General features: G+C 41.0%; 1 protein-coding gene across 1 annotated transcript in view; it reads left to right on the top strand.

The window, feature by feature from the left end:
* The first annotated feature begins 20,915 nt into the window (after positions 1 to 20,915).
* LAMA4 (laminin subunit alpha 4) overlaps positions 20,916 to 26,881 on the top strand; it is a 107,110-nt gene continuing 101,144 nt past the window's right edge. Inside the window, exons 1-2 of the mRNA XM_037392535.1 lie at positions 20,916 to 21,006; positions 21,216 to 21,575. Of these exons, the coding sequence (XP_037248432.1) occupies positions 21,375 to 21,575 (201 nt within the window). The 5' untranslated portion in view covers positions 20,916 to 21,006; positions 21,216 to 21,374. The remainder of the gene's footprint in view (positions 21,007 to 21,215; positions 21,576 to 26,881) is intronic.

The following is a 26,881-nucleotide window of genomic DNA, read 5'->3' as shown; positions in this document are numbered from 1 at the left end:
CTAGTAACTCTGCCACTATTGCATTGCATCATTGCCACTATTGCATAAAGAAACAAAGAGTAGATGATGTTGATTTGTTATACAACTTGACAATTTACTGAAACGCTGAATGTCTAATTAAAAAAACAAAACAAAACAAAACAAATTATTGTGTCAGTGGTACCCCTATCTCAAATAAATTTCATCTGGAGCAATAAGAAAAGTCAGCAGAATAAGATTTTGATCTTGCAGAGGTTAAATATATGTCCTTATATTACTTTTTCATTATCAATAGTGCTATTGAAATCAATAGTAATCAAGTTAAGCCCAGGCAAAAGCCTTTGGAAGAGCAAATGTACAATTTAAGGTAGCTAGCAATTATCAGTCTGACTCTGAAAGAACAGATGTCATCTGTTTTTATGAAGCATTGGCAAATTAACTCCCTTTTGGTTTTTTATGGTATTTTGACAAGCTGACAATCTTCTTCTTAATTTCTGAGTTATGTCAAGCTTGTGGAAACACACTGTAATACCATCACTTTATGAAATTTTGTCTTCCTGAAAGTCTCATGTAATCCCATTTTTACAAGATGTTACCTGCTGCATTTCAAAAGTAAACCAAGCTAGTTCTGCACCACAGAGCTGTAGATGTAAGCATCTGAGAAAGCTTGACCTTGGTAATAACGCAAAAACACGCTTATTTTATTTTTCACTGATTGTCCTCTTGCCATCTGCTTTCCCATCTATACATTACTCTTTCCTTATCAAGCATCTCAATTGCAGGTTCTCTGGAGTGAGTCGCTAATGATCCTGGCCTCACAGGAAAACCACCATTTAATGATACACAAGCTTAAATTTAAAATCTGATCTCTGTGGCTTTGTCCCTTTTCTTAGCATTGTAACCCATCAGTGACATAGACTTCTGTTTATTGTGAAATATATGCATGTAACGTAGCAGTTAAGATATAAGAACCCATTCATTATCTCTGAGTGATGTTCTGAATGAAGAGGGCCTTGCTGTTCAGAAGAGGACTAGGTCTTTTGCAGCTATGTCTCTTCAAGAGAAACAGTGGAAGGAAATGTTTACTTAAGTGTCTGTAACTCTTTCTTGTTGCTTTGCACCCATTACAGTCATTTGGTCACTACCCTGCTGGGACTTACAGACGTGTTACTATATAAATTTCCTAAAATAAAGACCAGGTCCTGAATCTTATCACTGCAAGGACCCTCCCCATGCCCTTTTTCTGTGTATGTGTGTGCGTGCTCGGTGCATACTTTCATGACAGTACTGTAGAATCACATAATTACAGAATAATTAGGTCTTGAAGGGACCTCTGGAGGCCATCTGGCCTCTGCTCAGCGCTGGGTTTCCTACAACGTTAGATCAGACAGCTAAGAACCACTCCCAGGTGAGTTTGTATTATTTCCAAGGATGGAGATTTTGCAACCTATCCTGGCAACACCACCCAGTGCTCAAACACCCTCATGCTGAAAAGCATTTTCCTTATGTATAATGGAATCTCCCTTGCTGCAGCCCGTGCCCACCACTTCTAAGTCCCAGTACTATGCACCTTTAGGAAGCACCAGGCTCTGCCATCTCCATAACCTCCTTTTGGCAGCTGGACACAGCAGCTTGCTTTCCCTAGCAGAACAAAACTGGCTCCCTCAGTCTCTCTTTACTCTACGTACTCCTCCTAAACATCTTCTTTGGCTAAACTCACTTCAGTTTGACAGTATCTTCCTTGTACTGGGAGCCCAAAACTGGACACAGTATTCCACATGCAGTCCCTTGAATGTCAAGTAGCAGAGAAGAGGTAGTAGTCATTCCACTTAATCTACAGCCTGTGGTAATGTAGCCCAAAATGCAGACTGCCTTCATTGCCACCAAGGCTGACTCATGTTCAACTTCTTGTCCATCAGGACCCCAAGGTCTTTCGCTGCAAAGCTGCTTCCCAGCCAGTAAGCTGCAGTCCCATCCTCTTGCAGCTCCATGAAGTGCTAACTGTTGCTTGATGTCACTGGAGAGGTTTGAGTGAGAGACCTGGGGAACAGGGCCAAGCTGTTAAGAAGTGTTCGCATTCTCCCTGCACCATAAGCAATATCACAGGAGAAGCCAGGAAAAAAGTATCCTGTAGAATATCACAGTGCTTTACGGAGGAAGTTGGGAGACCACGTGAAGACCTGATAAAAAGATTTCTTAGCACTGAGCTAGGAGGTCCTCAGATCCATGCAGGAGGGATCTGCTTTCAAGAATCCAGAGGTCTTGGGGATGGAAGCTGACCAAATCCATATGAAGAAGATGACACTTCTCAGCACTGATGTCTCCAACACTTTTTAGGTGGTGAGGATGTCAATAGACTATTTTGTAGCAGATAAGTGCATGTGTGACTGTGCCTTTCTGTGTGTACACGTATTTGTAATGTAATGCAGATTTAAGAGAACAATAGCAAACAAAACAGGAACAGCAGAAGTTATTATCAATATACTACTAGCAAGATGAGCATATTTAATTGTGATTGGAAAAGAGAGAAAAGGTCATCACCTTGCAGAGGACTTACACCTTACTCTAATACTCCCTTTTTGTGCTCGCCTCAAGTTGCCACGTGCCCATCTGTGCAAGCTTGGGAATAGCCAGGAAAATCCCCACACTGTAGAATTCCATTTCCAGTGTGTGGTGTTGGTGAACTTGCTGCTAGCATGTGCACTAGCCATGATAAACACAAGAGGGAAATTAGACTGAGATTTTACTCAGAGGTGTAAGTTCTGCCAGGGAAGGACCCTACTACCCCCAAGGTAATAGCCATATAGGTTTCCCGGCCTAAGGCAAAAATAAATGTCAATCTGCTTATACTTGCAATAATCAAAGAAATGCTATTGCACTAAAAAGGGCAGAAGACACAGCATAAATAACTCATCTGAAGGCACACAAGGTCAGAAAGAACAAAGAACTGAACCAGTGCAAGCCCATGCACTAACCAATGCACCATCCTTCCTCCCAAATCCTTTTGCTTCCCTTCTACCAAGTTTCCTTTCTGTGTTTCATGACTTCTTTTCTTCCTCAAGAGAAACAGTTGCGTATGCTGATAGAAAGGTCAAGGGGATGAGGTTTTTTTTCTTATTGACATTATAATGTCATATAACAAAACTAAAAATCTTCTCTCATCCCTGCCTCCAAACCCAGAGAAGGTGAACAGAAACTGGAGTTTGTAATGCTCATAGCTTAATGCAGATCCTATTTCCATTTCTCTTTTCCTGTCTCAAATCAAACTCTTTTTTATAGTTTCTGACTTCTGTGCAACTTGAATTATCAGCTCTAACCAATCACTGGAAAATTTTGACTTGAAATGCACAAACGAGATGCTTCACAATATTCATTTCACTGCAGCTTTGATGTTGTCTGGTCCATTGAACACTCACTTTACTCAACAGAATGGGAATATAGTAAGTCCTATGAAGCCCCTTTCCAGACTTTCTAACAAACTAAATAAAGAAGGGCAAAAGTATGAAGAACAAATAAGGTAGCTATAGAATCTCTTAGAGCTTTTCTCTCCAAGACTTGAATTCTACTTGCCAACCAGTAGACGAGGAATATTGACTGGTTATGACAATGTCACCACTTCAGAGTCAGCCCCATTGCTTCAGGATGTTTCATATACAGCCTAAGATCTATTCCTGAATTTGAAAAACTCATTTGTTCATTAGGACCAAGAGGCAAGAGCAGAACGAAGAAAGCAGTGTCATGCTACTTTCCAGAGGCGTATGGTTTGTAGTTCTCGGTGAATTTCTGAAATGCTGTATAAATTAGTAAAATTCAAGTACTAAGTTAGTTTCAAGTACTAAATACAGAGAGCTTCTGAGGTATTCAAGAACTGAATCCATCCGGTTCCGCAGCTGCACATACACCATTTGGTGTCAGAGATCAGGGTGTCTAACAGCTGCGGGGGGGCAGTTTGCATGTAGCCAGGGCATGGGCTGCCACACAGCCAGGACTGAGCCACCAGTGCTGTGGCTGAAGGCTTCTCAGGCTGTCTGCTGAGGTGGTGGCATCAGCTTGTCTGCACACATCAAGCAGTAATGTAGGGGAGGTATGCTGGTGATCGTTCACAGAGGTACATTTGTCACAGGGCACATAGCTGGGCATTTCAGATGCAGCAGCTACACAGCTAGCGGTGCGGTGGTGCGAAGCGAGCAGCAGCACCCTTGGTCAGGCAGTCACTGTGGCTGTTGCACTAGCAAATGGACTTTGCAGCACAAACACATCACATGGGCATAAGCGCCTCGGGGACTTCCCAGCAGACACCTGCAAGCACTGTTGTGAGGTCAGTGCAATCCCTTCGTACTATTATATATCTTCTGGTAGTCTAAACATGAAAGAAACCACAACGTGGCAGCTTTCAGTTTGTCAGGAAGTGTCTGCCCTTTGACTAGGAACACATCACATCCACAAAAGGAATGTACCCTTTGCCTGTTTGGGTCTGACCTGTGCCCACCCCTTCACGGCTCTTCCCCAGGCCCTGCAGCTGCAGGCATCCCTTCCTCCAGGCATCTCGGTGCTGAAGTCTCCTTTTTGTGTGAAGCTAATGGAGTCTTCGTGCACATAATCCCTGGGATCTGAGCATCTAACTGAGTAAGGAGCTCTCTACCAACATAGGAAAGAGAAGTGAAGAGCCAACTCAAAGCCTGCTAACCTAGAAAAGAGACATAAATCTAGTGTGTGAATACCTTTGTTACTGCCTTTGGGTGCACAAGGGAAAGTGCAGATGCTCAGAGTTCATCCACATGCAGTTCTCCAATTGGGAAAGCGTTACAGAGATGGTAGTGTGCTGGTTAAGAGGGTGATTCACCCTCCCAATATTTCATAGCCAGGCAGGTAAGACTTTAGCCAAACAAAATGAAGGGAGTGCACTTTATACAGAGTTCATTTGTGCTAGCAGAGTTTTTTCCAAAGGTCATGTTGTGGTTCTTTTGTCTCCAAATAAAAGTTTTCTCTTGTTTTATGCAGCCCATTTTTGTGTTTTACACAGACTCAGTGCACAAAATCAGGGAAATGTGCCTGTTAAAGGTAATCAGTACCCTTGGGCCATTCTGGGTAAAGTCTAAAATGGATGTGGTTTTTTAATTTTAGCAGCAAATATATCTAAACCAGACTCCTAATGCTGCCATTACTTTCTACTGTCAGTTAGACAAAGCAATGACAAAGCAATGAGATCTGCATTACACAGTGAGTACATGTTATCTTTGCATGTGTGTGAGCTTCTTTCCTTCTCTGCTTGTCTACTTCAGTAGAAATACAGTATTTTAGCAAACAATTAGTCAAAGACATCTACAGTCAGTATATTTGAGTCCAAAGATTCCAAAGTTGGCTTCTTACACGGCAAAAAAAGAACTATTGTATCCTTTAGCAGGCTATATAAACCAATGTATTAGAGTACACCCTATAAATTTATGTTGGTTTTCCTCTCCCTCACAATGCAAAGTAAATAATAAAGGAAATACTTGTCAACACATTCCTTACTTTGTTCTTCCTACTATAGACCATTTGAAATGGGGATCTTGTAAAGGATATTAAGAGACCTTTGCCAAGCAGAGACAAGAAAAAGCAAAACTACACTTAGCATCTAAAAGCCAGTCTGTAATTGCACCATCTTAGAACTCAAAAAATATTTATACTACCTACAATACAATCACTTCCAGATTATTGTAGTATGCTGGTAGTCTCTATAAATGGGTCAACATGTTCCCCTTCCACATCTCCACTCAACAGCGAGGAAAGAATTCAGAAATATGCAGGAGGATGGTGCCTTGGGAGGAGTAACCTCTGTATTTCCCATGGCCTAGGGAGTGTGATGGAATGACATTTGCCTGAGAGATGTAAGAAAGATGTTTCCAGCCAGTTACTAGTGGTTACTGATATAAAGGACTGCAGCTCCACTGACTGCAGTGAAGCCCATCATCCCATATCCCAGCATCCCACGTCCATTTAATGATGGCCGTTGCAGAGGAGACATTCATTAAAAGGGGGTCAATTCCAGTTTCTTGACAGATCTACTTTCTCTGAATTCATTAGGGACCAGAGAGGAGCAAGAGACAAGGTCCTAACAATGAAGCTATTACTGCACTTGAAAATGCATCCAAATTCCAAGCCATGAGATTTTCCCCTCCTAAAGGACTTCAGAGAATGTTTCAAAGGTCATCATATAGGGATAGTTTTGGCTTTGAAAGAGCTATTGTGCTTCCAGACATGTGAAGGCTCTTTCTAATCCAAATTAAATCCATAGCAATTTTACATATTGACTTGTTCCTCTTCTTCCTCCTCCTATCTTCACTTCCCCCCCCTCCCTTTTGTGGGGAAGTAAGTCGCAATACTGTTGAAAGGAAGTGAAAGCATTTGGTGGAGGGAGGGGGCAGGGGGGGGCAGATGTAATCCCAGATCTCCATGGTTCTGTACATGGAGCCTACTGTACAAGAAAAACAGTTGCCAAACATGAAACCTTTTAAAACTGCAGTGTGGTGTATTGGCACAGTCTCTGGAGTGAATTAATACAGGGTGGAGACCAACAATACACTCTGCTAAGTACAGTGTTAAACACCATCTTTCTCTTTTCTTTCTGGTTTTGTTTTGGGGTTTTTTTTTGGGGGGGGGGCGGGGTAGTACAATCATGTATGTTGAGTCTTAGTTGTGCTCTGGCTTTCAATCTTGACTGCCAAACATCTCCTAGCTCTGAATCTTCCTCTTATTTCTGGTTGTAGCTTTGACCTTCAAGAGCTTTTCCCAGATCAAGTATTGAGAAATATTACTTATACTTAAATTGACATAGTTATGCTGAAAATACTGTTTTGCCTCTGCCCAAACAATCAATGCTATGTCAGAATAATAGCCTGACCTTGACAATGTCCTGTCAGAGAAAGGGATCAGCCACAGTATCTGTGCATGTGTCTTGCAATCTCCTTACACATCCTTGATTTTTTCAGAGATTTTTATGAATGAATAATTGCAAGAATACAGGAATGCAACTTCTGGACCATCTCACCTGTATTGTATGGTATCCCAGCAAATCACCTGGTAAAGCCTCTCACTGAAACAGATAATTGATTTAGCAGGTAAAGAGCAGCATTGGATGTTACTGGAAGGTGTCACAACTGCAGATATCTCAGTGCAACATATGGTATCAAGGCACTACACAGAAAAATTAAGATTTATTAAATTAAATTTATTAAGATTTATTAAGATTAATTAAAAGCTTGCTAAAGCATTTCTTTCCTCCTAAACACCAACTGTTTACTTGGACTTATACATTGCAATTATAAATATGTATATGGACAGTTCAATATTTTTTTATTTGATTCCAGAGGTTTATCCCTTTTCTAATTTAAATCCACATGTCATTTCTGCACCTATGCTCCCTTTTACACAAACAAATATATTTACATATTCAAATACATGTCCACTGTAGATTCAGAAAGAGTAAATTCTGATTTTCTGCTTTCTGTTGTAACAGAAAAATCTTCACAGTCAAATCTTGGTTCAAGTAAATAAAAAAAACTCCTACGGATTCCAGAGTGGTCAAGACTGTGCCTTATCTGCTCCTTTGGCAGAACTATGAAACGACACAAATAAGCCGGTTAACAAACAGCAATCTTGTTGTATTTCAAAATATTCTACTTATATTTTCTTACTGGCATGTGGATAACTCCTAGATCCATTAAGTCAGTTCAGTTATTTGGTTTACATTTTATTTCATCAAGGTATGTCCTAATAAGCCACAACAAACTCTGCATTTAGGAAAAGCTATCCTTGTAAGAAAGTTGATGAATATGGATTTATATTAACAAACTCTATTCAGAATCCAGGGATCAGGTAGGATTTAGGATGCGCAGCTCCTGAAGCATAGCTTTTTTCCTAGAGTATTCATTAAACTTGTGCTAGCACTGGTGTTTGCTGATCTCTTAGCAATCAAGTTCAGGGAGCCAAACTGACCGAGAACAATTAACTTTGTTTTGTAAGGTTAGTTTTCTTCCTTTTCAGCTCCCTGAACTGGCTCACCACAGGATCAGAAAAATGCCATTGCTCGCACATGGTCTCTGATCACCATAAATTGTCAGGGAGATGGAAAATAAGGCTTAAATGCAGTTAGGTAGAAAAGTGAGAGCAGCACAGTGAGAATTTGACTAAATTCACATACGATGACTATATTCAATGTTTCCTACATACCACATTCATCGTTTTGGACAACACTGTTGGAGTAAAACAGCATGAAATTGTCCATAGGCCTATGTAAACAGGTAGTAGGTTTGTCCAGAAATTACTCATTAAAAGACCTGCCAGAGAAATTTCCCTTTCTTTTTCGCAGTTTTGGGGATTTTACTGTCCTCTATAAATCTATAAATGAGTTACAGTGCTATACATCATTCTTCAAGAGGTTCTAAAGAAGCCTATGGAAAGATTCTTTTCTTCTTTTATGACACCATTTTCTATTCCTGACGGCACCATTAAAACTACATGGCAAACCTGCAATGAAACTTTTAAAACTTGTTGGTTTGGGTTTGCTTGCTTTTTTTCTGCTGCCTAGAGCAGTAACTTCAGGCTCCCACAACCAAACTCAGGACAGCCTAAATTCACTATCAACCAACAGGTGGGCAACAAGCAAGAGGTCCCAGGGATAAGCTTTTAGTGCTAACCCGCAAGTCCAAAAAATGTGAACTCTAGCCTAAATCATCTAACCTAAAAATCTAGGTTAAATAAAAATGGACAGTTCATACCAGGTAATGACAGTCTCAACTCCATGAGCTTAAAATCCTAAAACATTTACATTTTCTGGTTTTGTTGCACCAAATAAAGAGAGTTAAGGAAGCATCTTAGCACAGAATAATGTCCTCAGATCAAAGCAGTCACATGCTGATATGTGAGGAGGTGAGAGGGCAGGTACTACTGGCATCACAAGAAGGCAAAAGAATCAGAAAGGAAAGGATATATTGGACAATGAGCAGTGTTAAAATCATCTGTTCTGAGAGTGGAGTCAGGCTGGAGTGTGTCAGCCCTGGAATCTGGCAAACAAAAGATTTTTAGATACCTTTATTTGATCCACAGGAAAAATCTGCTCTGGCCCAGCAAGCACCAAGGACTCACAGGATGAGGCCCACAGCAATTATTTTTGTCTTTCTGCAAATGCAACTAAAAAGGCAAATTTCCTTTGTTTAATCTGATGGTCTGTACGAACAATTGAGCCTTTTATGCAAATCCACTGTTCATCAAGGACTGTTTCTGAAGCAGTCAAGTGTGATGTTGGCTGCTATGGATACAATAAGTGCAGTCACTGCAGCAGCCATAAATTCTCCCATCACACAAAATTTAAGAGACCTCTGTGTTGTCTGTTACAAGCATTTGCCAACCTTGATAAGGTCATGAGCTAGGGAAAGAACATCATAAAAGATTGTCACAACGGAAAGCGATCTAAACCTCTACCTGTGCTCATCAATTAAGGAAAACAGAACAGAAAACAGCAGCTTAAAGACAGCTTTTGCAGCTTCAAGTCAGAATAAAACCTAAATGGTAAGTGAATAAAATTTTCTGGCAGCTAGCAGTAATTTCTCAGCTATGGAAACTAGTGATAGTCACTAAAGAAAGAGGTTGGTTTTCTTGGAAACCACAATGGGCAGGGTGTCAAAGTGTTAGTGGGTTTACTGTTGTCCCCATACCAGGAATTTTGATAGGGCATATTTTTTACCATTAGATTAGTGGTAAGCAAGAACATAAAAAGTGCTTTGTATCCTGCAGCTTTGGCAGGAGTTACCAGAATGATACTGGCTACACAAGCCTCACTTGGACTTCCCATCAATTACCAGGGTAATGGGTGATGTTATGGAGACACAGTATGTGTGCTGGAATGATATAGCAGACTCTGAGTCAGGGGAACTGGGATGCATCCACTGGCATTGCTTTAAAATAAATATAGATCCTAAGAAGTCTGAGCATACCTCACTGTGCAGAATTAAATGACTGGTGAAGTGAGTGGTTTGTTATTTCCTTGCCTCTGTATGAGGGAGTCAACTGGTCCTGACTGCTTCTACGCTGCAGATGATAGCTTGACTGGATTGCTCCATTCAAACAGCACACAGCAACGAGCTCTGTGGTAACAGAAGGCGAGTACTGAAGCTGGAGTCCATGTGGCATACATCCACTCTCATCATAGGTTATAAGGCTGTTATCCCAGCTGGCCAGGTAGCCAACAGTTACAGACCCACATTGTTGACCCAGTTATTAGGGTTGCTAAATACTTTCAGCTAGAAATCAAGTCTTCTTATGTCCTTCGCCTTGATTATGAAGATTAGTTTCTCAGAAAGGTATTCTCAGCCTAGCCAGAAGAATCATCTGAGCTTAGTGCAAACCTTAGAGAAATCCAAGGAAACATTACCAAAGGTATCTAAATAGTCCACTCTTTCTCCAAATGTCAGGTATCTAGCAGTGAGATCTTCCCAGGCAGCCTGAACTTCCAACACACAATTGAGGGACGTCACATGGACAGCTTTCCCCCAAAGCAACAGCTTGTACCATCAATACAACCTTCAGAAACATACTGCAGATATGCCTTTAAAACTCACCACACCATGTTCGTGATCATCCCAGCTGAATAACTTTCTACTACTTAGAAAAAGCCACCAAGGAAAGCTTCTGATTCTTATTAAAGGCAGATGGCTTTTCCTCCTTCAGATACAGTCTGCCTAAGACACCAGAGAAGGAACAGATGCCTCTGGTCATCCACACAGCACATGTACCTAAGGGCAGTTGCCTCGTCGCTCTGGTCTGTTTGGAGTTTTACACAATGCTTGTCCACATGCGTACACATTCAGATCTCTGATAGCTTAATAAAAGTGGACAAAGCAACGTGAACTTCCTCAGAGCTATGAAAGCAAGCGTCTAAAATTGAAGGGACTGGCTTAATCTGGAGCTGCCTGACTGCATAGCTAACAGCTTGGCAATTAGGGAGCTACCAGGATTCATTTGTATGTGTGGGTAGGCAACTAAATCAGCCAATTTTCAACATGCATGCACACTGCTCTGTCTGTTGGCTCCGTCGTGACTGGCTGCTGTCGTAGCAAAACACTGTGCCAGCCAAAAGATGCTGGTGTCTCCTAAATTCTTTTTAATTCTGCTTTACCTGAAAACACAGCATGGTTGATGTGTGTTATCACACTATGGAAAGTCACTGAAGACAGAGCATGACCCATACATTTATAATGAAACTTTCAGTGGTGCAGGGTGTCTCTCAAAGCAGCTGACGTCCCAAAGCTGCTGTTCTCTTTCCTCAGATCTGGACAGATCTGGGTAGCACTTATGCAATTCATTAGCCATCAAGACTCGCTATGGAGCCGGTTAGCAGCTGAAATGGTGTAGCTGTTGCCGTCAGCATTTCCTGGCAGTGGGACAGGGGCCAGCTGCTCAGCCAGCCCTGTTGCTAACAGACAAGCTGGGTTAGCTGGTATTGTGCCTCCTGTCAAATGGAATTGCTTTGTTATTCTATTGAATCCATCAGTTGGCCAGGGTGAAGATCACAAAAACAAAAAATATCTGAAAACCAGTGTTTACTGTATGTGAAAGTGGCTTTCAAACACCCCTTACTGTTAAGACAGGACATGACAATCTTGCAAAACCATGTGAGAATTTTTTTCACCTTATTACAGGTCTTAGTTTCATACAAGTACTTTCAGCTTATTATGCAAATTAAAACTCTTTTTCATTGAAGTGAAATCAACAGTACAGTTATGTTCATTTGTGGCTGAGACTTAAATGTCAAGGACAAATGAGAAGTATAATAAAAACAACAAATTTAAAAAGAAAAATAATTAACTGTCTTAGTTCACTGCCTTTCTCATTTAGAGAGCTTCTATTATTCTGATGCCTTTGATTAAGCTCTTTTGGAAATACCCAGAGAGCTCCAGCTGTCCATCATAATCGATGAGCTCAGCTAATTGCATCATACTAGTCAGTGCCCTTCATCAGATAATCAAGACTTTCATGAGCTTTCTTTTAGTGCCTGCAGACTTGACATTATCAAATTAAGCTGTCAGGAATACAGGTGGCATAGTGCAATCAAAATTTATTCCTCCTTCTTGCTTACTGGGTCATTCAGGAGAAGTAATTTTAGCATCCAAAACCAGCAAGTTAAGACAGAGCATGTTCACAGTTCCCTCCACTCAAACGTAAATCAGTACTAGAGAAACCAAGGATTTGAAAAATTCCCCATCAGTTCATACAGCAATAGGTGTGGCACAAAAATCTAGACTTATAAATGTTCTGAATCTGCCTTGCTGAACTGTTTATGTTACAGGGCAACATTTCTCTTTCCCATCGCAAGTAGAGATTTTTTTTTACTGCATTTTAGGCTTGCTCTGCAAGCCAACTAAGGCTGTTTTCAAGCTTTGCTGGCACAGAGCAATTTTTAAACTTGTGTAATGCTTAAAAAGGGAATGACAGAGCAGACAGAGCTGGCTGGTGTTGCGATGCCCTCCTATGGGACATGCAGGGCTGGAAAAGATTGTTCTTGCAAACCCAAACTGCTATCTTTCTGTTACATCTAGCATGACAGGACATGTCAGGATAAGTTCAGAGGTCAGTGGAGGCTATAAAACCCACATAACTTGCCAGAAAACCAGCTGCACTAAATGCTTTGTTGCCCTGGTTAGACTGCTAGTGTTCTCAGTATTACTTCAGTTAGCTCTGTTTGATTACATCTTTGCTGTCAACTGTCGGTGACATACTCCTTTCTGGCCACCAGCACCACCTTCGGAGTGCATAGGATAAACTTGAAGGGATCTCAGACAATTTCTTCTTTGTGCTGATCATGCAGGATCCATGGAAGCATTCCAGCAGCGAGACGGAATATCTACTTCTGTGTGACTTCACATCCAAGGCTATGTTAAGCACTGCTGGATGTGGGACAGTTGTTAGCCAGTTTTCCAGGGTCTGGGTTTTGGGTGGGGATTTTTTTTTCAGTTTTGGAAAGCTGTTTTATGGGGACTGCAGAGGTTGTAAAGTTCAGTGTGAATTTTTATGCAACTTGGTTTTTTCAGCCAGCGTTCCATTATTATGATCAAATGAGTACTGAGGAAGGGTGGGGAAGCTTCCCTGGAGGGAGGATGGAGAATTTTAAAAAAAAAAAAAAATGCAGCTTGAATTAGACAAGCAAGTTGGGAGAGAAAGGGAAGTGTCTGAAGACCCCAGACAGAGAGGAAAACAGCCAGTGCAAGTCAAAGCATAGTGCAACGGGAAATGCAACAGGAAATGCTGCACTGTATAGGAATACAATAACTATGCTAGTTTATCAGGGTGTGAGTACCAAGAACAGGTTGAGGATGACTGATTAGAAATAAAGCAATCAGGATTTTTTTTTTCTGCTTTAATCTTCTTTGTTGTTATTGTTAGAGTAAACTCTTCCTTACTTGACTAGGAAGAGCAGCTAGACCTAGTGCCCAGCGTTCAGGGGAGGACCCAAGCTAAAATCAAGGAGAGGAAAAATTAGACTGAGAGGGAAGCCTCACAAAGGAACTTCTGCAGCTTTCAGGGCTCTTCAATAAAGAAATTTTCAGAGGCAGTAAGGATACAAGTGAAATCATGAAGGATTAACAAATTAAGAAGAATCTCTCTGGTGATTTGGAGAAGAAATGCAGGGAGAAGAGCAAAAGGAAAAAAACCTACAAAGAATTTTGAACTTGGGACAGGCCTTCACTTTAAGAGAAGGATTTATCTGAACTGGATCATTATTCCCTTATTAGTCTAAATGTGGTTAAAATGTACAAAATATTTCTCTCTCCCTATGTAATCTTTTTTCAGAAGTAAATGAGTACACAATTAACAGCAGAAAAGTATTCACCATACACACCCTAGATTTTCTGCATTATGCTGGAGTGCCCACTGGTAATTTCTGTCCTCACTAGTACACAGTGTGACTTCATTAATTATAATAAGACATCAGTTTCTCTATCTGCTTCTACATAAGGTCAAAACATGTGTCTGTCTAACAGTTAATCTCTGACTTTGAAGCTTTCCTATTGATTTCAAAAGAATCTGTTGACACTTTGTTGGTCAGGGCCATCCACTCTCTTCTGTATGATGTGTTGCTGTTATCAGTAAGATCTACCAATAACCCAAATTAACACAATCTTGCTATGCTAAAGTGCCACAACTTTCTTTATCAGTGTCTACTGATATTAAACATCATCATCATCTATGAGCAAGATACAATTGTCCTATTCCCTCCTAATCAAATTCCCTCTATAGATTCACACAAACCTACAAGTATATTTGATAAAATCAAGGCCATTTCTGTTGTAGAAATAATATCTCTTTTTTATTTATTTCTCACTTAAAATTTTATTTTGTTCTAGCAGAAGGTATCACTTTCCTGGCTATAGCAGACTGAGTTGATTTGTCTTGGCTTATTTTATCTTAAAAGATTAGCAGACATGCCCAGAATTTAGATGGGAAACCATCTGGAAATACTAGGTGCTGGATGCGCAAGCCAAGGCATCAGAGCCAAACACTGGGTCACAAGAAACTGAATGATTGGAATATTACATTGGTCTTCTTGCCACAGCCGAGATGGCAAGAGAATTGTTAACAGAAAATTAAAAAAATTAACTGTTTGTCCACAGAACACAGGAAGAACAGTCCCCATGCCTGAAATGCCCCTTCACCCACATCCCTCCAGCCTGTCTCCTCTAGTTCACTCTAGATCACTTTTCAAGATCACAAAGCCTTTGCTATTTATGCAACACTACATATGACGGTGTTTTCTTTTTCTCATGCATCCTTCTACAGTGGAGACTGGGCTAGCACCTCTTACCCCCCCTCAGTAATTTGTATAGAAAGTCTACCTCAGAAGCAGACAGAACCTTAGGATCCATAAGGAATTAAATATATAATATCATTAATGGTAGTATAGAACCTCTATAGTTCAGGCCATTCAACAGGAATAATGACATAACAAGAGTACCAGGGGGTTCAGATGCGGATGACAAAAATTACTGTAAGTACTGAAAGACTTTAAAAGAGTACATTAAAAAACTATGAAAATGCTGTAGCTTATTGGCTACCAGTGGGAAGAGGATACCGGATTGGGAAAATCAATGTTCTAAATCTGATGACTTTTAGTGACTAGTATAAGTTGAATTTTTCAAGTTATTTTTCCAGTATTATGTGATTCTGTGGTTCATTTCTAGTCTTACAAGGTCCACACAGTTCCCAGGGTCAATGCTTTTAGCAAGAAAGACAGGCAGCTGTTTCCCTGTTGCACTCCAGAGGTGGAAACCTTGAGAAATCTTTCTCAGTAAACATCCTTGCCTTTAATACTGTAGTTCTAAGGAATAACGGCATTTTTATCAGACCTGAAAGATTTTGGTATGCTTAATTGAATTTGAAGAGTTTTACAGCAGAAAAAAATGGTCAGAAGTATCAAGGCAGAAAAGAAACACGACAAGGTTCATTGAAAGCTTGGATTCAGTCATATTGCAGTGTTGCCAGTAACTAATAACACGAAGGATGACAGTTGTTGGCTTTACAGTGTTGTCATATGGGAAATCCTTTAGATGGTGCCCTTAACTAGTATGGCAAAGAAGCAAAGAACATGTTTGTGCTTCCTTGCAGCAGATCTGCAACTTGAAGATATGCCATCTTTGAACCCTACAGCTTAAATTCTATCTTCAATCACCACACTCAGACTTTTCCTAGTATGACATGATCCAAACACATGAAAAAAGTTTTAAAAAGTGTCATTTTGCTTGCATAGCTGAGATTTTATTAGCATCTATCTCTGGCATGAACTGTGACAGAAAAATTATTGCTTGTTGCTCCTCAATTGACATAGGTTTCTACTGCAGATTGTAGATTGATAATTCATTTGATGATACATAGCTATGTTGCCAACAACTTCTAACCTTTATAAAGGTACTTTGAAAACTGATTCCAAAACATTTTGGATTGCAAACAGCAGTCATCTGTCAACATTTCCATTGGACCACCATGCAACATTAACAAATGTTTAACTGGTAACACTCAGCAATAGAGCTTGACAGACTGCTTGCAGATCTCCCACTGGGACCTGACAAACCACCAGTGGCCCACACACAACAGCTTGAGATTGGTTAATTTTGAATATGTTATTTGTAATTAGCCTTCCACTGGATTCTTCCTTTTGTCTTGCACTAATCCTGCTGTCTATCACAGTGAATCAAAACCAAATGTTAAAGATGGAGAAAGAACTAGTAAAAAGAACAGAAGATGATACTGTGAAAACAGGAGAAACTCCTGTTTCTGTACCCTGCCATATTGAAGAAGTCCCATTCCAAATCCGAGGCTGCTCACGTAACACACCCACATCATCTCTGCCAAGGATAAAGAAACTGGAAGTCCATCACAGCATAAATTTACATTCAGAATCTTGTGGTTTTATGAGTAATCTATGCACTTTTTTAGTTTTTCTGAATTTCTATACAAATCTGCAGTTTTTGAAAAGGAAAACAATATTTTAAAACATTTAAAATTAAATGCAGGAAACAGTTTTTGTAAGCAGTTGTTGTTCAGCAAGATGTTCCACTCTATAGCAACATTTAGTGAAATTAAACGATATATATTATTTTCTGCTCAAAAGATTTTAGTTATAATTTTTCTGGTGTGGGACTAATATTTAGATCTGTAAGCTGTAATCAAAGATGTCTTTCTTGATGTCTTGTATTTCATAAGAATAAATTATTTATTATTTAATAATTCTGCCATTTGAAGTTATCTGTATTTCCTTCCTTATATACATTCAGAACATGAGATTTTTCCAGATTTTTAATGCCTTGGGCCAGTCTAAGATTTTTAAAAGGCTCTAATTTTCCAAAGACATTAAGCAGACATATTCCTTTTTTTAAGACTTTGATCTTGAGAATAATTACAATTTTACCTCTCTAAGTGCTGTAAATTAGGATTGTGAATTCTTTTATAGAGATATGAACTTCTTTGTTCCAATTTTACCTAAAGAGATGTGATGGGTAACAATGTTGTTTTCACTTGGTAACTTTTGCCCATTTCAAGGAAGGTACTTTCTCTTTTCTGTAAATGTGTTTCAGAGTTTTTCCATTATTGATAACCTACTAGTTGGGGCACCTCCATCATACACTAAGGTTCATTATATTATCTGCTACGTATGTGCAATAAAAGTCAGGTTTTACTTGAAAAACTTGTAATCTAAGCATCCTTAATGATATTTCTAATGGTATTTCTTGCTCTGCTAAAGCAGATACACACTTGAAGAAAGGCCCTCAGTGGAATTCCGAGGGCGCAGATGAGCATTTTGCCGCACTGAGCAAGGCTCCTGAAGCTCACAGTTGCTCTGGTTGAATATATCTCATTCAGCACCTCATTCACAAGACTTCCATATTCACTACTGTCACAGGCAAAACAGTCTCAACTCAGGGCATTTCACATAATTTAGTTTATTGGAAATAAACACACAGAAATGTTTAATCACTTGTTTTGGTATTGAGAAAAGAGCAAGAAAACAAATTATTAAACAAACACACAGAGAAATACTTGCATTCCCTCTCCCCAGGTCACTTTCTGTCCAACACCTTCCTAGCCCCTTCCTAATCAACACCTTCAGTGGTGTCCCTGACCTGCATGGATCACACACAGGCTGCACTCCCTCAGGGTTTCCTTGCCCTGGTGTGGGTCACCCTCAGCTGGGCACCCTATGAAGCAACAAGTGCATCCTTCCAAGGCTGCATTACCAGCCATCTCCCCAGCAATGACCCCTACCACATCTCCTCCATTTCATTTATCAAAATGCATCTCTTTGCAGTTCTCCACAAGTCCCCTTTTTGCATCCTCATATCTTTCCTCTTGTGTGTCCTCAGTGCACCCTCACGTCTCTTCTCCAGTATCTCCTGCCCGAGCAGCTATTGCCCTTTTTAACAGCTGTTTGAGCAGAAGAGCCATGTTTTGGGGCACTGTGGGCTGTTTCCATCTGTTGTCGAGCCAGCTGGACCAGTCCAGGGCACCTTGTAGCTGCTGCCCCACAAATGCTGCTGTTGGTTCGCAATACAACTACTTAGTTAATACGAGTTGTGCAAACATGTAAGCCCTGAACTCTTCAAAGTCATTATGTGACTCATATACACGACTGCAGGATCTTGACCTAAATTAAATATACATGAATACACTGTTCAGCTTCCTTTCACCATCCCTACAATAAGACTTTTTAAAAACCCAATTAAATTATCGAGGTTTAATAATTCAATTAATTTTAATTCCTTGAATTAATTGTTCAAAACCATGAATCACTCAGCATAATGACTACCTACCTACCACTGGTCTCCAGGACCTCTTACATACTGATACTTCTGACGTACTCCCAGTCCCAAACTGTACCCAAACCACATCACTAGGCAGATGAGAAGACACAAAGAAACCTTATATGCTCTGCAAATTACCTTTTTGAAATAAGCTCTTTTAAAGAGTCTTCTATTCTGAAACTTTATTTACTGGAATTCTCCCAAAATCTTCTGGAAGGAATCCTTTTCTTCATTGTTGCAATGCAATCCAGAAAAAAAATATTTGAAGGCACAATCAATTGTAGAAAAACAGTGCAACACCTTATTTTTGTTCCACTGTAATTAGAAACCTTGTTTTCCAGAGCCAAAACCATAACAGCTAATGACTTTCTAGGGAAAACTAAAGCCCACAGACCTAGGAAAACCCTCAAGAAGCCATTTAATACAGTCTTCCACCTTAAACAATTTCCCTTCTCAGATTTATCCTTTGATAACTTTTTCTCTTTGATGGATATTGAATTGAGGATCTGCCACATACTCCTCTCACACCTATTGCCTTTAAAATTACATCTCATTTTCTGCCTTTGCCTTCCAGCTTTCAGCTCAATATGAAAGCTGGATACCTCAAGTGCTGTAATCTTGATAAGTACTTCCCATGCTCACATGCAGTCTCAGTTTTCACTTCCCACATGTTCCTTTATTGAGCTTCAGGTTTAGAAAGAGCTCACAGTTTGGCCAAATCTTTGTCTTTCCTGCCTTTCTGGTTCATGTTATTTCTTTACAGACCACTTACTTCCTTCAATTCCTTCTTCTACTGGGCAATAGAACTTTCCTCCCAAGTCTCTGAATTTGTTGAAGACTGACTGCCAGAAATACATAGATTTAATTTTCCTGTTCTTCCCATCCAAAGGTTTATAAACCTTAAGTAACTGTTCCCCAAGTTATCTTTCTCTGTCATTTTGTCAGCAGTTCCTCCCTAATGACCAGGAGCAGATGTAAAAGATTGCTTTATAAGCACTTAATTTTTAACTACTTAAAGGTGGTTGCTTTTAAAAAAAAAAAGTATTAAAAAAACTGTCTTACACATACTCTAGTAATTTGCTGCACAATTCACCAGGTAGTTAAAAATCTCAATTGCCACCACAGGGGTGGTGATTTTGTAACTTACTGTCAAGATGGTTCATTCTCTTTTTTTGTCCTTGCTTTAATGTTATCTTTACACCTCAAACTTGTTCCTATAGCAGGAGGCCTAATGGGAACCTCATGGAGGCCTGGGGCCTGCTTGGCCATCTGCTCCCTGAGCCTTCCGACCTGCTCCAGGCCGTTCCCAGGACTGCCATTAGCAGAAATGGGTAGAAAAGTCCTGGCAGCCCTCAGTGATGTCTCGCCCTCAGGCTCCCAGGAGGCAGCATGCTTGCCACCATATCAGGTCCAGGTAACAGAGAGATGTTTCCATTGCTGTCAGGACAGAATGACCTGCAACCACCATTGCCATCTTTTATTTCCTCCTACAAACCTTGGTCCTGAACCTCATAGCCTTCGGTTACACAGACTTTTCTTCTCTGCTGGTGTGATGCTTTGTCCCACAAGCTCGAGGGGCCCTACCTGCTCAGCTACACCTTTTCTGCCTCAGCAGTTTCTTGGTGGTTAAGTTCTTTCTAGTCCCTCTGCTCAGCATTTATGGCCTCAAAGTCGTGCTTACAGGTGTGCCGGAGTTAACAGATCACCTAAATACTTTATTTTACCCTTAATTCTGTACTGACTGTTCCCTTGGTTCAGAATATCTTCAGTCAGAGGAAAGAGGGGAGGGAGGGAGGAAGAAGGAATACACTTGCAGAATGAAGCCTGATAAGCCAATTACTGTTAAGATTCAAGAACGAAGCCTGACAGGCCGGCGGTGCTACAAACCCCTGCACGCAGGACAGCTGAGGGATGGGGTGCTGAGCCCTGGGCTGGAGTGGTGCACACTAGTATAATTATCCCTGACTTCGTCCCAAAACCTAGCAGGGGTTACTGCGTTGTCTTTTTGAGATTGTAGTCATAAAATTAAGTCAGTTGTGGGCAATATATTCCACTCACTTTCATACACACACTGCAATCCTTGTTACCAGGGCCTCACAAAGCATCTCTTGAAAAAGGAATACAAGATGCTCTTTGTAAATAAAAGTTCATGAGCCTGAGGAATGAAGTAATTTTCCAAAATTGCAATGAACGATATTCTTTTTCACGATCTGATGAGAAGCTGAGAGTTGGGCTGGAGGGAAAGGGTCTGAATGAAGCATGTTAGAGAAACCACTTAGCCCTATTAGCCCATGGCACAGCCAGGCTGTCTCCCTCCTCCTCCACCGCCTCCTCCTCCTCCTCCTCCTCCTCCTCCTCCTCCTCTTCCCACTCACAGCCTCCTTTCCCCCCTGCCAAAAGAAAAGGTTGGTCTAGCAGGGTTTTTTAAATAAAATCGGCACCTTTCTGCCTTCCACTGAATAAACTGGAGATGTTAAAAAATAAACAGTTTTGAGAGTCAATGTTTCCTGTGGAGCGGCTGGATGGAGTTGGGAGGGGTGGCATAGGGGGGAGGAAGGGGTGACCTCACTTTCTGAACAGCAAAGTTTGAGTGGGAGGGTCTCAGCACAAAAGGTAAAAAAGGGAATGATGTGAACATGTGAAGGAAGCCAGAGCACCAAGCCGAGCGTCAGTCTGTATCCTGACATGGGGAGATAAGGTGACTGGGGAGCCAGCGGTGCTTTCCTGGAATACAATCTCTGTTTGACACTCTCTGCTTAAGCACTGCCCATCTGTATGTTATTCTGCTGGAGCCTCTGGGGAAAAAGAGGAGCCACAGGCACAGAGAGTGAACGAGGGAGGCAGCAAAAGCTCTTTTCTTCCTTTCTTTTCCTTTTTTTATTTTTTTTTTCTTCTCTTTTAAATCAGGATCTGGTTAGACTGCCTTGAAGTGCCACATCTGGAAACTGAATGCTGAAAGAAAGTTAAAATAACTGAGGCACCACTAAGCCAAGGGGGGCTGATTGCAGAAGAGGGTAAACAATTACTGAGACGCTAGAAGACCACTGCTGGATGTAAGGGGAGGAAATGGCTTTGATCTCCGCCTGGCCCCTCGTTTCTCCTATATTATTCTTTTTGAGATGCTTCTCCTCCAGCACAGCCTCGAGTGAGGGAGGCGTTTTTCAGTTTGACATTGAAGGTAGCTCAGCGGTCAGCGTGCAAGAAGCCACTGTTATCAGAGGGCAGCAGCAGGCAGTAGCTACTGGAAGTTGGGTGCCTTTTGCTGAGGTACAGTAACTCCCTTCTCTCTCTGGTGTCTGCGCTTTTCTGCTTTCATATGTCTGTGTTGAAGCTCCCATCTGGTTAATGTTAGCTTAATCATTTGATCCTTAAAGCGATACCGGAGAATTTTATGCAGGGGGTCTGAGACGTTGCATTTCGGGACTGGAGAGATACAGTTCAGCCTTCAAAATGTACACATGCCCTGCCTGCTGTGAGCAGACAGCTGCTGTACTCTGCAGTGAGGTTGGCTTAGCATGTCTCTGACTTTCCTGCCAACATAACTAAACAGGCCTGTCCAAACAGAGCTATTTTACAAGGGTTAATTGTCACAACATTTTTTTGCTTGCCTTGTTGTAGTGTTTCAATTGTAATTCGCTTAAACTTCTAGAAATAGAGTCTGGTTTTTGATGGCAAACACTGTCCTGCAGAAGTTTGTGCTTTTGTCTCTGAATGCCATCCACCTTCAAAATCTGAAGTTCCTTTTCACAGTGAGAGTGGGGATAATAAATCAAATGAGTGTAGAAAACTGCCTGCAGAGAAAACACCTGCAGAGATTTTAAGAATTCCAAAAACTACTAGGTTGGGATTAGTGACAAATGAAATTAGAGAGATCTGAGAAGAAATTTGATGATGAAAAGTTTTCCTGCAACCCTGGTGTTTGGGGATTGGTTGGTACTCCTCATTCTAGCAAGGCTGTGTCAGGAATTAACTACTTAAAAATACAGCTTAAGAAAACAATAAATTACTCCAGCATACACTGGGATGTGGGGACAGTAATGTCTCATGCGTGGGAGATACGAAGTAGGAGGCAAATCAAGTTACATAAGGTCATGGGAAGGGAAAGAGTAGTTCTTCTAGCATAACATCCAAAAATGAGGTGAGATTAGTGCAGCCATGTCACTGTGACAATATCAAGATCACAATCTCCGATATCACACAGCTAATTTTCCCCCTGCAGCCCAGTTGCCAGAACTAACAGCCATGGAAATAAGTGCAGAAGCCCTTCAGACAGCCAGGGTTTTGGCAGGGCTGGGCAAAGCTCACCCCCACTGCTGCAGTGGCTCCAAGCAGCTGGGCAGCCTCAGGAAACGCCTGCCCACCCTGCCAGGGACTCGGCACGAAACATGACCCGTGTGAGAAAACTGGAGGCTAAACCCTGCTCTGCTCGGCACAGGGGCTCTCGGGAGCCATCCCAGGCTTGGATGGACTCCATGACATGGGATGTACAGCTTCTCTCGTCTGGCCTGGGATCAGCCCCAGGAAGCTGCATTGCCACCTGTTGCTTACAGCATGGAAAGTCCCTCAATGAAATGCCTGATTTAAGAGCTGGATGGGTTTTGTAGCTGCTTTTCACAGGATAATGGGCACAAATTATTATTAACCTTTCTCAATATGATTGTGTAGTAAGGTTTTCCCAGATACTCAGTTCACATTGCTTTAATATATTAGACTTCATATACTTGGGAAAGTATTGTGAGATATATTGGACACTGTGGGGAAATGGCACGTCAGTCTCCTTCACACATCTCAATCCTCCCTAATGTTTTACTTGTACAGTCCAATCAAATAGACTCACTAACTGGTGTTTGCTCTGGCAGTTTACTTCAGTCCCTGCAATGGCACCATTTAGAGGCTGGATCCTATGATACAAATAAATGATGCTGCCTGCCATTGTCACACCAAAGTCCTTGGCTGCAGAATGGTATAGTTTCATGAGGAAGGAGCCAGGATTTCAGGCCCCATTGCTAGCTGCAGATTCACCTTTCTATGGCATTTCAGGACCCACCTCCATGGCCATTTCCAAGAATGCCCAATAGGATGTTCTTTTAGGGTAGAGCTGGTGGCTCTGTAACAGTAAGAACCCGCTTACCCATTGATCCGTATACATAGTTGGTGAGCAAGAGCTGGGCAACTGGCTGTAAGCCTGGAGGTAGATGTATGGGCCGGAGAGTGATGGTCTGGTAGTCTCTCACCTGAGGAAGGAAGATTTCCTTTACTCCTCAGAGAGTTTCCCCCTCCCACAGCCCACCTCCCCTCCCTCAGCCCTGGGAACAGGGTTTATCCCATCAGGTTTGAATTAGCCTCTTTCAAAGCCCGAGTTCTTAACCCACAGCTCACAGTGAACCACAGAGTAAACTCCCTTACACAGTGTGGTTTGATTCAGCTCCTTTGTCTAAATATTGACTCAGGCCTACAGCTCTCCTGAGCAGACAGAGGCTGTTAGTCACATTGAATAGTGCCAAATTATACAAAGGGGGCAGATTTGTAAGGCAGTTATGGAGCCAAAGATGGGGCTTCGTTGTGGACTGTGGTGCCAGTCAACTGCGATGTGAAACGCCACTGTGAAGCCGGAGATCAAGGCAGGGCAGACAGAGACCATGGTGTTTCAGCGTGCTGAACAGCATTTGCCCCACACATGATTCTGCTCTACACAACATCAGAAATCTGCAAGGTCTGAGACAGTGCTGGTGGGAGTTTCCAAGCTATAACTGCTGTGATGCTCTCAAATCCTGGTATGAGTTTGATATTATGAACCTATAGAAGAACAGGAGGTCCTAGTTGCTATAAATCCCTATTAGTGAATATTTCTCATTTTCTCACTCCTCTACCTTTCCTGTGTTTGGCAACCCTAAACTCAGAGGAACTGGGAGAAGTGGTCTAAAAATTCAAAATTAACATTAACGTGGAGCTTTTCTGTGCCTTGGAAACGAATGAAAGCCTCTTAACAGCAGAGAGAAGAGGACTAAGCACATTTTCTATATGCTATAGTAATACATTGTACCGACTCATAGAGTGGACCATGGGTTTGAGTTGGATGAGTTGGACTTCAGTCAATATCTAATAGTTTGGTGCCCTGGTTGCTAATCCATATGCAATGCAGTACACCTAAATTAGGCATATAAACTGTTCTTAAACTTTTTCAATCAGAATCAGACACTGTCTTCAAATATAAACTCAAATTCCCTATGCGGTAATGGAGGCACTAGGTTTTTAAAGCCTCTAATTCCTAGCAGTCTTCCCTGGAGGGTCTCAGAGGAGCCTCTGCCTCTGGAAGGACTATGCTGGATACTTGCTTCAGGACAGTTTATTAATCAGCTGAAGTCTGGCACACAAAATGTAGATGTTTAAATTAACTGGACTATATTCCACCTTAAATGCCATGTTACTTACATAATGAGCACAGGTAGTGACCATCACGGAATAAAGTATCTACCTCTCTGCCTTTGTTTCAAGAAGAATGCTTATAGATTGATGGAAAATATTCAGAAATGTATCATGAGAAGGATAACAGTGTTAGGAATCGGAAGATAGCTGAGAGGCTTTCCAATCCAATCTGCTTAGCTCAGAGGAAGGTTAAGAAAAAACATTGAACTAACTGTGTAAGCACATACACAGGCAAAAAAAAAAATTAGTAACAGGCTTGCTAGTCTAACAAATGAAGGTCTCATCATATGCAGCAACTGGAAACTGAAGGTGACCAGTTCAGACTACATGTTAATTACAAATTTTAATTTCAAAGGAAATTAAGCACTGGAGACTTTATCCAGTTGTGTTGGATTGTCTATCAAGAAGCAGAACAATATCAAAAGCACTCTTTTGTGTGCTCTTTAATTTAGCATGATTAAGTTCCTTGGCTCACAAAGACAATAAGGGAGATGTTACAGTGCCGAGTCCTGATGTGTATGGGGAGACAGTGAGAATGAGCACAGAGCGCTAGATCCAGCTCATCAGTATAATCCAACTGCAGCTAGCAGCATTAAGTCAGAGACTGATTTTTCCAAATAAGGATAGATTAAAATATTTTACAAGGATGATTCATAAGCGGTGGAAGCAAAGGATTTAAAACTGACACACAGATATCAAATGAAAGCAAACAAGCAAGTGGCAAACATCAGAAAACATTGTTCTGGGGTTCCACTCATTAGCTTGGACACAGCAGAAGGAAAGGGGGTGGTAAGACATTTCCAGTTTTGGTGAGGCACAGAATTAAAACTGAAAACCAGGAATCACTTCTAAGAACAGTTAAATCTCACTATCAAATATACACCTTTAAAATAAGAAGTAGGTCATACATTACCATTTGGATCCAAAGCCCACCACTGTCAACATTCGTGGTTGTAATTCCACTGACATGGTGGATTTAAGTATATAGGTGTAGATTTTGTTTCCCAGTAGAAAGAAAGTTCCTTAGAGAGTCTAAGGCGGGAATGACCAATGGCACAAGACTTCAAATACTAGACAATATGGCAAATGATTCCCTGTGACTTACATCATGCAGTCACTTACTTTAATGTAAAATGAATGTAATGTGATGTCCAGAAAATTTATTCCATTCTGATGTAAATGATTACACGAGACCCAGAAAATATCAGAGAGTCCAGAAGATGGGTGTGGAAAGGATTGGTGGAAAAAAAGGTAAGACAGACATCTTGTGGAGACACTTGCCAAGCAAGACAAGATAATTTCAAATGTCTTCTATGGAAAGAAGAAGTGAAGCAAACAGTGGGAAAGAAGCAAACTAAAGCAGGAAGAAGACAAGGGAGAGGGAAAACTCAGGGCAAAAAAGAGATAATCATGAGCCTCAAGAGTAAAGAAAAAAAAAAAGTAGTGGGGACAGGGCAGGAAGCCAATTCCCAGAGTGAAGGAAGGCATGATATTGTTGGACAGATGGAAGAGGAAAACTGTTTCCAGCATCAGTGGTTTTGGCTTAAAGGAAAGGCAGAGAGGCAAAAGAAGTCCTTTAAAGGAAGAAATTGTCATAGCCAAGTCAAAATTAGCCACTTACTATCAGGAAAAGTAAGAAGCAGAAGTTACCTGATGGAGATTACATGTTAAAATGACATGTTTGGCAATCATTTTTGCCCATGTGACTTAGCTGTTGATCTAAATTTTCAAAAGCAAGAAACAGTATTTGAGGTGCTTGCTTTCTGGTTCTCTAAAGTGATAAGCAATAATTAGCACAGGACCAGTGACAAACTCATCTCTCTAAAATGGCTCACATTAAACATATTAAAAAAGAGCAATCCTAAGTCCCAGCCACTTGTTAACAAAGACCTAAACTATCACAAAGTTGTCTTCTCCCCTTCCCTCATAAAGGTTGGAAAAAAAAGTCTTGCAGACTGTTTAGAGAAACCGCAATTTGATCCTTACTTTTGGCATTAATCTGTTTAAAACAAACAGCACTAAAAGAAGCAGCAGAAAACCTTATCCTGAGGTGTGAGCCAAAAAGGGGTTTAGCTTGACAGAAACTTTTGTACTCTTTCAAGCTAATGGGAACTGCATCTACCTTTAAAAAATCAGATCTTTAAATT

The sequence above is a fragment of the Falco rusticolus genome, chromosome 6 (assembly GCF_015220075.1).
Source record: "Falco rusticolus isolate bFalRus1 chromosome 6, bFalRus1.pri, whole genome shotgun sequence".
NCBI classification, from domain to species: Eukaryota; Metazoa; Chordata; class Aves; order Falconiformes; family Falconidae; genus Falco; species Falco rusticolus.
The sequence above is the reverse complement of the archived record's forward strand: the minus strand, read 5'-3'. Positions and strand labels throughout refer to the sequence as shown.